General features: G+C 38.1%; 1 protein-coding gene across 2 annotated transcripts in view; it reads right to left on the bottom strand.

Annotated features, from left to right (window-relative positions):
• CRNKL1 (crooked neck pre-mRNA splicing factor 1) overlaps positions 1-15456 on the bottom strand; it is a 23757-nt gene extending 8301 nt beyond the window's left edge. Inside the window, exons 1-14 of one of the 2 annotated variants that reach the window (XM_012728258.1) lie at positions 15278-15414; positions 14373-14525; positions 13509-13600; positions 12578-12736; positions 12031-12197; positions 10051-10229; positions 8834-9004; positions 7968-8159; positions 7213-7272; positions 6497-6577; positions 5176-5415; positions 3682-3783; positions 3144-3392; positions 2097-2268 (exon numbers count right to left, since the gene is read on the bottom strand). In XM_012728258.1, coding sequence (XP_012583712.1) covers positions 2101-2268; positions 3144-3392; positions 3682-3783; positions 5176-5415; positions 6497-6577; positions 7213-7272; positions 7968-8159; positions 8834-9004; positions 10051-10229; positions 12031-12197; positions 12578-12736; positions 13509-13600; positions 14373-14525; positions 15278-15328 — 2064 coding nt within the window. In that variant the 5' untranslated portion in view covers positions 15329-15414 and the 3' untranslated portion in view covers positions 2097-2100. Of the gene's footprint in view, positions 1-296; positions 2269-3143; positions 3393-3681; positions 3784-5175; positions 5416-6496; positions 6578-7212; positions 7273-7967; positions 8160-8833; positions 9005-10050; positions 10230-12030; positions 12198-12577; positions 12737-13508; positions 13601-14372; positions 14526-15277 lie in introns of those variants that run through there. The other variant, XM_012728259.1, reaches the window with a different exon arrangement.

The raw sequence follows: 15456 nt of genomic DNA, 5'->3' as shown, positions 1-15456 counted from the left end.
AAGTACACCTGCTATATAAAAAAAGAAAACTTGGCCCTCCCTGGTAGTGCAGCAGGTTGGAGCCAAACCGTGGCCGCTTCAGCCCTCTCCTGTCTCACCCACTGCTCCCCTCAGCAGGTACTTTGTCGATCTGCCTCTTCTGCTCCCCACTCTTGTTTCTGGTGAATCCTCTCGCTGTCCCTGCACCTTGGGCCTGTACCCCATTTCTGTATGCATAAATAAAATCTAAAAAAAATCTCACAAATTATTAAAAAGCTTTTACTTTTATTTTGGTGAATTTAAGGGTAAGAAATGAATCCTTATGTTCAGCCAAGGGAATAAGTTTTCTCAAGCATTTCGTACTGACACTGCCAAAAAGTTGTTTTTTTTTTTTCAGAAAGTGGTAGTAAGAGCTTACAGTGAGGTCATGATCACGAATTTCTTTTTTCTTGTGCATTTATGAGACAGACAAGTAATTCTAGGAAGCCTCTGTTTAAGAGTAGTAATTTGGCATTGTGATCTATTTTCATCACAACCTTTACTCTGCATACTAAGAAAAAAGATCTTAAAATCACAAGTGTTCCTTTTGCTGACAAGACCTTGTATTAAACAGTCAAAAACTACTTGACCCTCTAATAGCTAGCACTTGTCTGGTGACTAAAGCAGTGAGGCTAAAAATCGGTTTATCAATGATCCTAGTACTATTCTTTCTGCCCTCCGATGCGATCATTTTCAAGATATAATTTAGTAACATTAACTAGCCTTTAATTGTTTGGTGGGTAACACTGAATTTGCCAGTTATCACAGGTGAAAAAAGTCCTGATTCTTGATTCCATTTTAGTCAGCTTATGCTGTGAACAAAAGAGAGAGGCTTGAAAAATACAGGCCAAGTTAAATAACACAATTAGGTCAGGAAAGTACTTTTTCTGCTTGAGAATGTGAGCAATATGTCACCAAAGACGACATTCTTATGCTACTTTTAAATCTGATTATTTAGCACAGACACCTTAGGTGTTCCCACATGTTCTAAACCAACGATAACTTTTTAAAAATAAAGCAGCAAAATTTAGTGTGTCAGTTGTTAGGGGTAGTACTTTTTACTGCAGTGCAGTGCACTGGGAGATGCTTACAGGTATTCATAGAAATGATTCCTTCCCATAAGTTTGGGAAACATGCCAGCATTGTTCCTGGTCACTTGTAGAGTAACACATCAAATGCTTTGAGAAACCTAACTGTAAAGATACTTGACTAAGAAGGCTTTATCTTTAAGCTAGGTTTCCCAAATTTGAGCACGGGACATCATTTTTCACAGCATAAGTATTAACTATTCTCTAAGACATACAGAACTCAACCAGTTTGAGAAACTAATGATTAATAGCATAAATGAAACTCAACTGAAATGTCGTTGGTAAAAAATACCTTGTTCAGAAATACAATTATTTTTTTAAGTAATGTCTTCAAAAGTAATGACTAATAAATGGCCACTATTAAGGAGGTAAGGATTGTCAGAAATTAATACAAGCACACAATTCTACAATGAATGACTAAGAAAGTTGCTGGGGAAATTTTATTGAGCAATTACTATGTGCCAGGTATATTCCTTTTATCATTTAATCCAAAATGAATTGGCAAAGTATTAGCTCAATATATGACTGAATACACAAACTAAAGGTTAAGTTGTATCACTAAGTGGCTGAAAGGGGAATGGAACTCAAGTCTGATTCTGAAGACAAAAAATAGGCCTCTGATGCATAAAATACAAAGAAAAGCATGAGACAAATATGCTTAAAAGTTACTACAGGCTGTAATTTGAAAACTTCTAGAAAAGGTTCTTTCAAAAGTCAGCAGTTCCACCTAAAATAGGTAACACTAATTCATTTCTTAGTGTATGTTGTGGACAAAAAAATGTTTGGCCTCAGATTAAAAAAGTCCAGCAGTTTAGAAAACTCCCTTACTTGCAATTCCTACCCCAAACTTACCCAAGAGCATTTAAAAGTAATTTGAAAAGTAGTTGCCAGAATTCTAGTTGATTCATCAGTGGTGAAATATACAAAAACTTAAAGAGTCATAAGAGTTCCAAACTATTTATAAAAATAAAAACATTTATCAATACGAACAAGCTCAAGATTCACTCTCGTCGATGTCCTTATCTGGGTCTTGCTCAGCAGCCTCCTTTTCCTGTTGCTGTTTCTTCCAAAGTTTGGCCATGGCCAGTAGTTTGAGGTTGGGTTGGTTGGCAGCATCTTCTGGAAAGATGTAATCATAGTATTCTTCCCAGCCTGCATCAGACTAAAGAAAAAAGAATATAAACGGTTAAAAGATAAGCTAACAACTGGCTGAATACACATTTCAGTTAAAGTAGGGAATTGTTCACTGGGAAACCCAGAGTTCCAATACAACTTCATTTTACAAAAAAAAAAAAACGTCAAGTTCTATTACAGGAAGAACAAAAGCTGTGCCTTGAACACGTGAGTGAGTAAGCTGGTGTTCCAAAATTATAGCTCAGTGAGAATGAAAACCCTGGTGGAAAAAATTCTAACAGTCACTTAAAAAGCTGCTTTATAGCTAACAAGAAGGTATCTGGTGTCTTCGACTCCATCATGCAGTCTTATGTTTTAAGATTGCAAATTTTTAGATTCACTTAATATTACACAGTAGTGAAAGCCACAAATTTGTGTATCATTCTGACTTCCTGTACATCCCTTCCTTCAGTCACTAATTTCACTCACTAAATACACTCCAATTCCAGCTTCTACCACCACTTGCTTTGCTTACAAAAGCCCCCCTTGAATCCTCCTCCAATCTATGTCCTCATTTTCTTCTGCAGGAGAACCTGGCAACTGAATCTTTTAATGCATTAGAGCCTTAAAGCCTAAGTTGTGGACCATCTCTGAACTAGCTCCTACCTAAAAGCTGACTCATTTTCCTCCATGCTGACCTTTCTGCTTAAAGCTCCATAAGGTCCTGAACTCCTCCCCTTCCTCTTCACCCAAGTGGATCATACACCTGCTCTGTTTCTCCAAGGTAGCCAGAATGTCTTCTACTTGAGGCTGTCGACTGCCATTTTCAGATGGCACAGATGCCACATAAGGATGCAAATTTTAGGGTGAACATATTTCTGCTCATTTGACATGCCATGACCAGTTCCAGGACTCAGTTCTTACCCCATCGTCAGCCTGAACCTTTCTCCTCTTCTTGACTTTCTCTGGCATGAGTTTGTCGACTCTCTCCTTATCTGATACTGTTCCAAATTCATCTTCAAAGCTTCGCCAAGATTCCAGCAGCATAAGCCTCTCTTCCTTTTCTTCACAGTTTCTCATAGTTTTGTTAGCCTCTTCGTATATTTGTCTACATTTAGTCAAACTTCCTTCTTTCCCTGAAGACAATTCAAACTGAGCAAAACTGATCCATACCTGTAAGTGAAATTAAAGAACCAAATTAACCCTGTCATCCAGAAACAATAATATAATAATAAAGCTAGTCTGTTAATGACAACTGAACATACAAATGTGTCTTCACTAATATTCCAAAGAGTATACCATACTGACTATAAAATTGAATAGCAATTTTGAAGCAGTCTACTTCTGTAGCCAACTAGATGTTTGAATAAAAATTAAAAAATCTCTTATAGAAATAGTTTCTTCTTCAGGACTGCTGATTCCAACAAAACTGAAGAATTAAAGAATCAAAGCAACAGGATACCTTAACATGTTGTGTTCGCTGAAGCAATCGCCGGTAAAGATTTCGTGTTCTTTCAGTTTCTTCCTGTTCAATTTCAAAATCAATATATGATTTCCAAAGCACCTAAGAAAGGTAATGTAATCGGTGAGTCTTGATATTAAAAAATCAACATTCCCCTATCCAAAGCAAAGCTTAACTACCATTCTCACCTAGTTCATTCGGGAACCTAGGATTTTCATAAACAATTGAAATGATAGATGGCGTGTGGATTAAATAAATAATACTGGTATTTACAAGCTTGGAAAAACTTGGTTAAAATCCGAGGTTATGAGATAAAGAGCCCTATATTAAATTTTTAGCATTTTAAAAATGCTGCCTTATCAAGAACTGTGGAACTTGCCAACTCCATGCCATTGTCATGAACCTGCAACATGCAACTAAATGTGCAGGTAGAAATCAGGCCTAGGTTAACCATTATACATCATTTCTCTAGGTAAATTTCATGATGTTTGAATTCAACTAACACATTCAGTGAATAGCTGCCTACTTGCTAGGTATAGCTTGTGAGGGCACAAGATTGAAAGACATGGCTGGATGACTGGGAGCTGGCTGACAGTCTGACTCATGGAACCAGCGACACACAACCCCCTGCCTTAATGCTGTGGGCAAGGTACATGCCCGTATGCACTGTTGTCATATTAGTCTTAAGATTAGCAAAACGGCTGGGTAAATCCATAGGCTCCTGAGATTCAAACTTGTCCTAGCTGTGGTCTGGTGCCACCTTGTGGCTCAGGTTTAGTCCTACCAAAGGGATGATTTTGGGTCCTGTTGCAGGACAGTGGCAGTTGTTCCTGGAACATTCTGTTTAGTTACAGTCTCTTTTGTTATCTCTTTTGTTATCTCAGTCAGGGATATGCAGCCTCAATTTCCCTCTTCCATGTTTTTCCAGATGGGGTTGCCTGCTGTCTGTTTCCTTCCCTGGCCTTCCCTGTCAGCCTGTCACCTCTTTAGTTTTCTGGTTAAGAAAGGGTGGGGAGTGGCCCTCCCAGGTGGCTTAAGGGTTAAGTCTCAGTCACCCCATGGCTTGAGTTGGATTACCAGCCAGGAAGGTGACCCACAAGGCACAGTAGACCTCACCTGTCTAGCCCACTGCTCAACTCAGCAGTGTATTTAGGTAGATCTGCCTCCTGTTTTGTTTATCACTGCCTCTGGTGAATCCTCTCATCCCCTGAACCTTTGGCCTATACCCCAGTTCTGCAGAAAAAGAAAAAATGAAAAAAAGAAAAAGGGAGGGGAGCCCACCCATTGTGTTCCAGTTCATCCTGGGTATCCTAAAAAGGCTTTGCTGTGCTCTGATTAGAGGGTGCTTCCCCTTCCCCTTCCCCTATTCCCCAAACAGAAAAGCCCTAATCTAAGTGGGTAAAACTGTAAGTTAGTTAGATCTCTAAAAGGCACACACATTTTGATTGTTATCTAATACTAGAGAAGTGTCTAAACTTATTAAATTCAACTCACCTCTGGCATGTCTAAGCGTGGCTGACTGATGGCTAACTCGTAAATTGCCCTGGCTCTTTCAATATCGCCAAGTATAGTCTCTAGTTCTGCAAATTTAATCCAAGAAGTACAATTTTCAGGCCCAAATTCCAGGAACTTCTCATAAAGCTTCCGGCATCTGTCAAATTCTCGAAGCTGTAGTTCTAGTTCTATGTAACCTTTAAATAACTTGTTCTTTGGACATTTGCCTATGGAAGTTCCCTGAAAAATAAAATGACCAAGCCATTGATAAGTTAGTGGTTTCCACTTGTGCAGTCTTCACAACCTGTCCTAAAAGCTTTTCTTTCTGAGCAAGAAACTTGCAGTTAACATAGAAAACCATTCTTGCCCTCTGTGGTATTCTAGGTTGAAGGTGGTTCCTGACAATAGGTGAAAGGAACCTCAAAATCAAGTCCCCAGCTTTTAAGAGGGCTTGTACCCACTGGTGCCTGTTCAGAAAGATAGTGTTCCAAAATGTTCTGATTTTACTCAGTTTCCTAGGATATCCTTGGAGATATGGATGTCAGATGTTGAAAGCCTCCAATAAGTCAAAAGGCAATCAAAGAATGGAAGTTACCCATAGCCTGGGTGAGACTAGCTTTTCAGAACTATAATATGGATGTATCTTGCTTTATTGAACTTTGAATTTTGTACATAACTGCATTTTTTTTTTACAACTGGAAGGTTTATGGACACCTTGAATTACCATTTTCCCAATACTTTGTGTTTTGATTTTTTTATTTACATACTTTTTTTTTTTTGACATAATGCTACTGCATACTTTAAACAAACTACAGAATCCAGTATAACTGTAACTTTTCTATGCACTGGGAAACCAAAAAATCTCACAACTCACTTCCTTGCAGTGGTCTGGACTAGAACCTGCATTATCTCTGAAGTATGCCTGTATTTGACCCTATTAAATACTGAAACAATTATTAAAAGGAAAGTGCATTAAAGACACCAAAAATTACAAAGGGTCAGACTACAAAAGAATTGATCTAAGGTCAGATCTTATCTAATATCAGATCTTCTTAGTCTGATGGAGGAGCTGGTAACTACAGGTAAGTTTTGAATGTTAAAACAGAGTGTTAGTTTGTCTGAGCTGGTAAGAATAATTTAAACATCATCATCCAACTTTTTCCAAAGGTCATATGTTTCCTAATATGTTTCAGATTATAAAAGCATGATATTTCTGTTGCTTTCTTAGGTGGAATTATTTATGAGGAGTACATTATATAAGCACTAAGGTTTTAATTTTCTTTTCATAGAACTTAATCGCACAGCTTGACTCTTTACTTACCAAAGCTCTTCTGGCAAATGGTAAATTTTTCTGTCTTATTTCAAATTGTGCATACAGTAACCACATTTTGGCAAATGTGAACTAGAAAACAAAAGTACAAAATATCTATTGTAAGGAACTCATTTACATGAAGCTGAATTGTCCAATTTCAGTGAACAAAAGACCAGTGGCAATAAGATGTCCCTAAATTTTCAGAACTAGTATGGTTATAAACAACTGTGATCTAGAACCTTTATGGTAATACACAGGCCTACGGCCTCTGCTACACCTTTATTCTAGAAGGTAACTCGATCAACATTTCTATTAGGTTCTGATGTTAAGAAATGTGGTAAGAGATAACGTTTCAATTACTCTCAGAAAACCCATGCTTGCTCACGTATGGATGGGTATATCCATTCAGTTGCCAATAAATACTGTTTGTTGTTCCCAGACCATGCTGTGTCTTCTCTAGATGTGGGTTTCCTCATTCCAGTTATCTACCCTCCTCTGAAATTCTACATGTAGTATTCTACCTGTATTGTTCATTTGTCACTAAACACCGGCTATCCTCCCAACTAGCCTAAAGATGCTTTCAGCGGCAAAGAGCCTCTTTTTTTTTTCAAAGAGCCTATCTTAACCTTAATTTTGGCACTTAGCACAGAGAAACAGTCAATAACATTTCACAAGTAACAGAAGCAGAATTTTTAATTGTTTAGAACACTTAAGATTAAATGTACCTTTTTATGAGGAATCAATTCCAAAGATGCTTGATACACCTGTCTTGTTCTCTCAGGATCCTGTAACAGAGTAAGAGGTTTTCACAGAATATTGGAGTTTGTTGCCAGTACTGTCTCTACCAGTAACTCTATTTTTACTAATACTAGTAGAAATATATACCCCAACAATGAATATATTTCCCCAAGTTGCTATTTCCAAACCCTGATTCCATTTATGAGCAAAAGTGAACTACCTTTTTGGCCACCGAACTTTAAGAATCATTAACAATATAGCCATCAAATTCTGAGAGCTTCTCTGTAGGAAGGTTTTTTTGCCTGAGAGCAGGAAGAAAGATGTTTTATAATTCTAGATGAACAGCAGAAAGTTAATTCTTTCCAGTTAATTTATACATGACCAGTTTCTGAAAGTTTCACTTTAACAAAAAGCAAAAATGTACAATTTAGCTGTGATCCCTGTTTCTGAGAACACCCAGGGAACTCTGTATTTAGGAGAAGGGATGGTTTATTTTCAGGTTCCAAGTGATACCCTGTATCTCAAAGTTTACAATAAAACATTTACCTGTGCCTGTAAAAGGTCTCTAGGATTTAAAATGTTGTAGACACAGACATCAAATATAACTATATGGCTGAGGGAGGTCTCTAAGAATAAACAACTAAATGCTTTTGTTTTAAGGACTATATATATTAGTTACTACCCCAAAAGTCAAGCTGCAAGTTGAAGGTGAGACAAGCTGACAGGTAATTTCAGTTTTTACCTTTGCCTCCAATTCTTCATAGAGTGCATAGTTGACCCAAAGGTAGATGTAGCGCTTCCAGTGTCTCTTCTCCGGGATGGGTGGGACGTTGGCAATGGCTCTCTCATAGACTTCTCGCACAGTTTCTGCTTCTGCATCACTTTCCACCAAGCGCAAGTAATCAAACCATGCATCATAATTGTGTGGGTTAGCCTAGAAAACAACTGGTTTTATAAATAAACGCAAAATCTCTTAAAAGCTACACTTGCTAGGCTATGTGAGCTGAAGAAGGTATGAGACTGACTTTTCATATTTTGGCAACTTTTTCTACACTTGACACTTAAGGCTATCATTTCTAAGATTTCACAAAAAGGATGCTGAGGACAGACTATGAGGCCGGTGTCATGGCAAGGCCCCTTTCACCTATGACCACCACTTCCAAGATAAGTACTCAATAATCAGACATGTATTTTAGATATACTTGCTTAGGATTAGCTACAAATCATTAATGCCTTTCCTTTAAGTAGTTATGCTAAAAGGTATGGGTGCTGGGATCAATCTCTGATTCTTCCCTCTATGTTAAAAAATGAGCTCAAGTGGATCTCAAATTTCTTTTGCTCACATTCTATCTACAGTACAAGATCAGCAAGCTACAAACTGACTTTCAACATATTAAGCAGCAGAGCACATTCAGTTGTGTGCTTGCCTTTTCTATCAGCCTGGCTTATTCCTACCTATCTAGAATAACTGCTGATTTATTGCAGAGATACAATCAAGAGCACACTTGCTACTAACCCTGAGCTGCTGGTATTTGTTCATCTAGTGTAGCCAGGATTTGCTGGCATATCTCAGCTAGCTGTAGGGACGGCATCTACGCCAGCACTTGCCTTTACTTCTTCTTCATACTGGAATCTCCTTTTGCTCACAATGATGTCTTCAATACCGCGTCTATCACCAAATTTCTTCTCAAAGATGGTATAATTTTTAAAGAGTTCTTGGGCCTCTTGTTTTGAAATTTTATCCAGGGCGTATTTGTAGATTACTCGTACCCTTTCAAACTAAAAGTAGATAAAATGATTACTTTCTATAACATGATCTTCTCATTCTAGTTCTGGGAGTATGATGTAAAATAGTCCTTATATTAAAACATTCCTGTAAAGACTCAAATGTACAAAATAACATTTTTCTTTTAGTCAAGATGGACAACACCCTCTTTGGAGCTCCACATGTAATATTACCTGATTTGCTAACTGATGCTAGCTAAGCATCTCAAACTAAACAGGTCTAAAACTGGACCTATTTCTCCCCACTGATCCTATGTCTTTCCCACTCTTTGTAAGCAACCTCTCCCATCATATACTTGCTCAAGCCAAAAATCTCAGCAGTTCTCCTCTGAGTCCTCTCTTTTCCTCACTCCCCACATTCACTATTTCAACAAGTCCTGCTACTTCTACCTCCTCAACACTTCCCTTCACTTTCCCTAGCCCCCCTGCCAAGCTACTTTTTTCATGGACCATTTTGAAAGTCTGCTTTCCACTTTTGCCAGCCCACTTCCTCCCTTGTAATCTCCATGAATTAGCAGGAGGACCTTCTTTAAACACTTCAATACTTCCCACTAGTCTTGGAATAGAATTTGAAGCCCCTATCATGATAGATACAGACCCTGCATTTGGATTCTAGTTTCTCTCTCTTAAATCTGTATTACGTAAACTACTTTAAGGACTATGTTAAAAGGATATTATGAAAGAAAAGAACTGATGAATTTGTGAGAATTCCTTATTTCAAATTCTATTCTCTATTCTGAGGGCTCTGTACTTGTTTCCTAGGCATATTATATATATAAAGCCTTTTGATCAGGGTACCAAATAACTCTCAGTTTATAGACAATATTCTCACTCTAGATGTGAGGACTTATTTTTCAAGAAAAGACAACACAATCTATAATCATTTGACTTCCAGTCTGCAGCTTAACCACATGTATACCTTCAGAAGTAAATAATACTTTTATAGTTTGTAAATATTTTCTACAAGGGAAAGACAGTGGCAATGAACTCAACGTGCGCAAGAAGTAATCTGCTCTAAGATGTTCTTCAAGCTTATTTACCTCTTTTTGATTTTCTTCAAATTTAGCAAAGGCAACATAGAGGTGTTCATCCATATGTTCCTCTCCAAAGAATTCGACAGCTCTCTCATAAACTTTCCTTGCATGAGCAAAATAACCATGTTTTTCTTCAAAGCGGGCATACTTGATCCAGTTCTTAACATCAGGGTGCACGAGAACAAGTGCAGAGGAATTAAGGAAATACTACGCAAGACAATATTGATTTCTTAAAATCTCTTATTCTAGTGCTCAATTACAATTCAGTATTACAGTGCTAGATACAAAGAAGAGTTTGGGGTCATAAAAATGCTAAAACTAGATTTACTAGCCATGTGTTCCTAGAAAAGTCACTTGATTTTCCTAAATTTCAGCTTTACTATCTTTAAATAGAGAAAAGTGAGCATTACACCGGGCTTAATGGATAACTGCTGGCTTATTTAATGAGAAAATGTACAGAGAGTGGAGGGGGTAGAGCATTTGACTGCAGAAATGTATAGAAAGTTCTTAGCAGTTTTGGGCCAAAAGAATGCTTAACTAACTCTAACATTAATACTTAAATATTGATGATTACGTAAAAACCAACATGTCACAAAACTGCTAACTTGAGTCAAGTTTTGAATTGCCATTTCATTACTTAATAGCATGTATTTACTTTTAACCTGACTTCCTTGAGGAAATCATGAATTCCTAAGATAGTAACACATTCAAACATAACCATGATATTAAAAGAACTGATTCTGAAGCTGCTATTGCAACCAAAACTTAATTTCACCACTGAAATCCTGGTCAAGCTACTTACATGCCTCAGTTTTGTTTCATGCAGAATGGAGCAGTCTGTTACCATAGGACAGTCATGAGGATAAAATGATGATATTTGTAAAGTGCTTACAAAGCCTACCACACAGCAATGCTACAAAAACATTTTGTTAAAAGAGTAATATTAAAATGAGTAAGATCTTAAAATACCACAATAAAGTGGGTTTTGTTATTTATGGTAATGGTCTATGAAGTCACTGTGATCACTCAGAAAATAACAAAATATCCTGAAAGGGGAAATAAGCATATACAGCTCATAGTCTTAAATGCTAAAAACAACTAACTAATCCTGGTAGACTCTGTTTTCTGTATTTTATGAAAGAGAAAACAAGGTTCAGAAGAGTGAAATGACTTGGCTGAGGCAGCCCCCCAGAAAGGTGCCAGAGAAGGGATTCAAAACCCATCCCAATGGCCCCAGAGTTGGAGTTTCTTGAAATACATTGCATGGTTCCCATCCATCTCCAAACTCTGTTCATCACTTTATGCAAGTACAGAAAAGAAGGCAGACTCTCACTTGTTTGTCCTCAATAGGGAATACATGCTGGGGACTCAAAAGTTTTCGTCACTCTGCTTGCTTCATTCTGCTTGCTTCATTCACTCTGTGAATGAATGCAAACATGGCACAAATACTGTTTGGGGGTTATAAGTACATTTTAGCAAGTAGGATTCAAATATGGACATAGTGAATAATGGGAATAAACTACTTTAGTTGCTAAAGTTACATGTTATCATCTAATCTTCACCATCAGCTCACAGTAGTAATTTTTAATCTCAAAAACTGAATATGCTACGGCTCAAGGTTCAAAGGAATGAAATGACTCAGGGTTACATGGTTATGGATGGTAAACAGTAAACTTCTGGATAGATCCAGAAGCGGTGCTACTCACCAACACAAACCCTAGAAAAGCAGCACTTTAGTATGGCACCACATGGCACCTGAGCATTAAAGAAGTTCAGTCTCACTAAGAGAGACTCAAAACAATTACCCAGGCTACAAAATTTTATTCTAACTGAATTCCCTAGAAAACATGTAGCTTGCGAAGCAGATGAAACCTGCATCTTTGACTTCTCAGCCAACATGAATGTGTCCTGCCCATGATGTACCACCATGGAAGGAGCAGCACCTGAACCCACAGCGGCAACACGCAGACTTTGTCTGAAGGATATATCGCTCATAAATGGTGCGGGCCCGATCCACCTCTTTGTATCTCAGCTCAAAGTTGATGTAGGAATGCCAGGCTTGCTCCTCAGGCTGCCATTCCATCCAGCGCTCAAACACTTGACGGGCACCAGCAATGTTTCCCAGCATCTCCTCCATGTATGTGTACTTGTACCTTTAACATAATCACCCAGAAATATCTGGCACGGTCAAACTGACTGAGGGGAAAAAAGATCTTTGGCAATTTCTAATTATAACTTTGTTGAATATAAATATGATCTAGGGCTTTTTCTTCTCTAAAGGTTAAACTAACCGGTTTCTCATTAAAATATAAATGTAAAAAGGAAGAATACTGTACAAAAAGATTTCTCAAAGAGTGCAATCAAAGCTTTAGTTTATGATTATTTGCTAATAAATTAAATACAGTGGGATATTAAGATGTTATGTCTAAAAGTAGGGTTAAAAATTAAGTATATACAATTACTACAACTCTGAATAAAATATACAAAAATGAAGAACTATTAAAAGGTGGTAGTTATTCCACCAGACACTTACCAGAACTGGTTGACTCGTGGTAGGGTAGTTATGGCCCGGTCCCAGATGTTTCGGGCATGGTTGACCTGGCGATTCTTCATTTCCATTTCTGCATATTTCAGCCAGAGTGTAATATTTCGATAGTCTACATCTAAGGCACGCTCGTATATGGATCGAGCCCTTAAGAAGCAAGATTTGGAGGGCATCAAAGGTAATCCACACAACACAAGTGACAACTATTTCACATCACTTAATGTGCCCTGTTTTCTTATAGGGTGTTAATCAAGAGTCAGGGTCTAGGCATAAAAAAGTATGGAGATATAATGTTCTCAGGACACAAGAGTAAGACAAGTATTCATGTAATTATAATGTGATGTGAAAAATGTTACATCCAAATTCTGCACAAGGAAGCAAAGGAGAAGAAATAAAACTTGGTGGAAAAGGTTAACAACAGATAACAAACTCTTGGGTTTGAGGAAAATTCTAGAGACTAAGGTGTCCAAGGTAGGCAGGATGGGATGTCATTTTAGGCAAAGAGAACAGCTAGGTGTCACAGTAAGCAGACATGACATGGTTTAGGGAGTGGACAAGTATGTAGATACAGGCAGGGTAGGGCTATGCTGGAAGAATGCACAAAAGCTAGACAGAAGGAAGGGCCAGGTCATGATTTTCAACTGGTCATTTCTTTTCAGTGTTATAAATTTTATTTTAGAAAATCCTAATTTAGAGAAATCAGATGAAACTGTACTTCTCTGACTGCAGACTGTTTAGCGCTAAGACCCACCTAAAGAGCCCATGCTGTTGCCACTGCCAGGACTAGCTTGCCAGAGTGCCCCTGAGGCCCTCACAGGGACTCTAGGTCCCATTAACAAACTTGGAAAGTTACTATCTGAAGCACACTCTTACATTAACTTATGGCATCTTTGTATACAAAATGATACAGCAATTTTACCTTTGAATCTCCTTTAAACTCTCTTCCCATTGTGCGTATTTTATCCAGTTGCTAATTACAGTCCTGTTTTTCCTTATGTTATCTTCAAAAGTCTGAAAGAAGGCAAAAAAGGTCACATTAAAAGGCAAAATTGCCTTTGTATATTGATCTTGTACTAAAAAGTTTATCCTAGATTCTTCAAGGTATAAGAATCCTACTAAAGAAGGTGCAGTCTCAGATTTTTCTTTAAAATTTCACGTGCAGATATACAGAACTTCAAATATAAGGAATTACTCGCAGAACTGGTTAACTTCTCCTGTTGCCCATGACAGCTGATACTTTAATATATGCTAGATGTTCCTAACAGGAAAATGTTAACAAAGTTCTCTAATATCCTAGAATTTCATACATAACTCAATGAGACTAAAGTATACAAAACAGGATTAGTTAAAAATAATCCCATATTCCTGGATGAGGAGGTCAGATCACATGCCCAAGACTTCTCTTGGATCTTTCCCAGGTCTTAACTTCTTAGCACAAAAGATGGTTCACAGAGAAGTACAAATGGAAGTCTTGCTGAGCTCACCCTCTTCCAGTTATCAGTTCTTTCACCTGCTAAATTGTTACCCATTTTTGACTCAGCACCAAAAGTTATGTATCTGGTGTATTTAATCTCCTTGTACCTTAAAACAGACAACTCACAGTATCCTTTATAAGTTCAGCAAAATGCAGTTATATGGTAACCAGAAGTTATATTATTCATGAGACTAACTTCTTTGTATCTTGCAGTCTCTATAACCAACGAGGAACTCGTCCAAGTCTGATCTAAAAATTCTTAATAATAGAAGATTTAAAGATACACAGGAGAGATACATATTGACTCACCTTCCTTTTCCTTAGCTTGTAGTCATTTAGCTCTTCTTCATCTGTGATCTTCTGTTGCGGTGGAGGTGGAAGAAGCTCAAGTTCTCTTTCTTTAGCTTCTCTTAAAAGTTGTTCAGCAGTTATCTGTACCTCAGCTGGGGCTTTGTTTTTCACCTTTTAAGACAGAAAACATTTCTATTTTAAGTAGATGCTCTTCACACAAAATTTAAGAAACTAAATAGAAAAGAGATTACGTTTAAATCATAGGAAAAAGTTCCAAGAGAAAAGGTAACAAAATTAGCAAGTTTCCCTATTATATTACTATAACTTTGAGACTACTCAGGTAATAGTCTCTCTTTTTTTATTCCATAGAACTGAGGCCAGAGGTGGGGGAGGGGTGGTGAGAGGAATCAAAGAGACAGGTGGGGAGCAGAATAGGCAGATCTGTTGCAATATCAGGTCTATGGCAATACCAGGTCTGCTGTACCATTATGGGTCAGCTCCCAGGCAGGGATGGAATTGAGGCTGCAATGTTGATAGCACAGAGATTTAACCCCTAGGCCACCAGGGAGGTCCTCAACTAAAGATTTTGTTTCTTCAAAGATGTGTGTTACATTTTACTTAGCATTACAACCTCTATAGAATGCTTCAGGTTAGGCCCCGAGTGGATAACTGAGTCTTACATTTCGAGGCATTCAAGTCTAAGACAAAACTCAATAATTGTCTGTACAGAGGCTGTAAACTTGTCCACGTCTCAGAGCTGCGTGTCCAAAACAGTAGCCATGAGACACCTGTCGTGAGCTCAAATTGTTAAGTGTTAAATACAGTACATTTTTAAGATTTAGTATGAAGAAGTAAACAGGCTCATGAAACTGTTTTGGATTGATGATACGTTAAAGTAACAGGCCGCCCTCGCCATCGCCTACCTTGGCCACTTTGGGAATCCGCTGCTTCCCGGCCGCGGTGGAGGCCGCCATGTTTACAACACTAGCAGCCCTCAGGAGAACCGTGAGCCTCTGGAACTGAGACCGCGCGGCCGCGCTCCGCACCGGCGCCGACGAGCTCCGGGACAGCCAGACAACGCAGAAGCACCGAGCAGTCCACC

The sequence above is a fragment of the Condylura cristata genome, unplaced genomic scaffold, assembly GCF_000260355.1.
Source record: "Condylura cristata isolate star-nosed mole 26May11 unplaced genomic scaffold, ConCri1.0 scaffold00022, whole genome shotgun sequence".
In the NCBI taxonomy this organism is placed as follows: Eukaryota; Metazoa; Chordata; class Mammalia; order Eulipotyphla; family Talpidae; genus Condylura; species Condylura cristata.
This window is presented reverse-complemented; position numbering and strand designations above follow the sequence as displayed.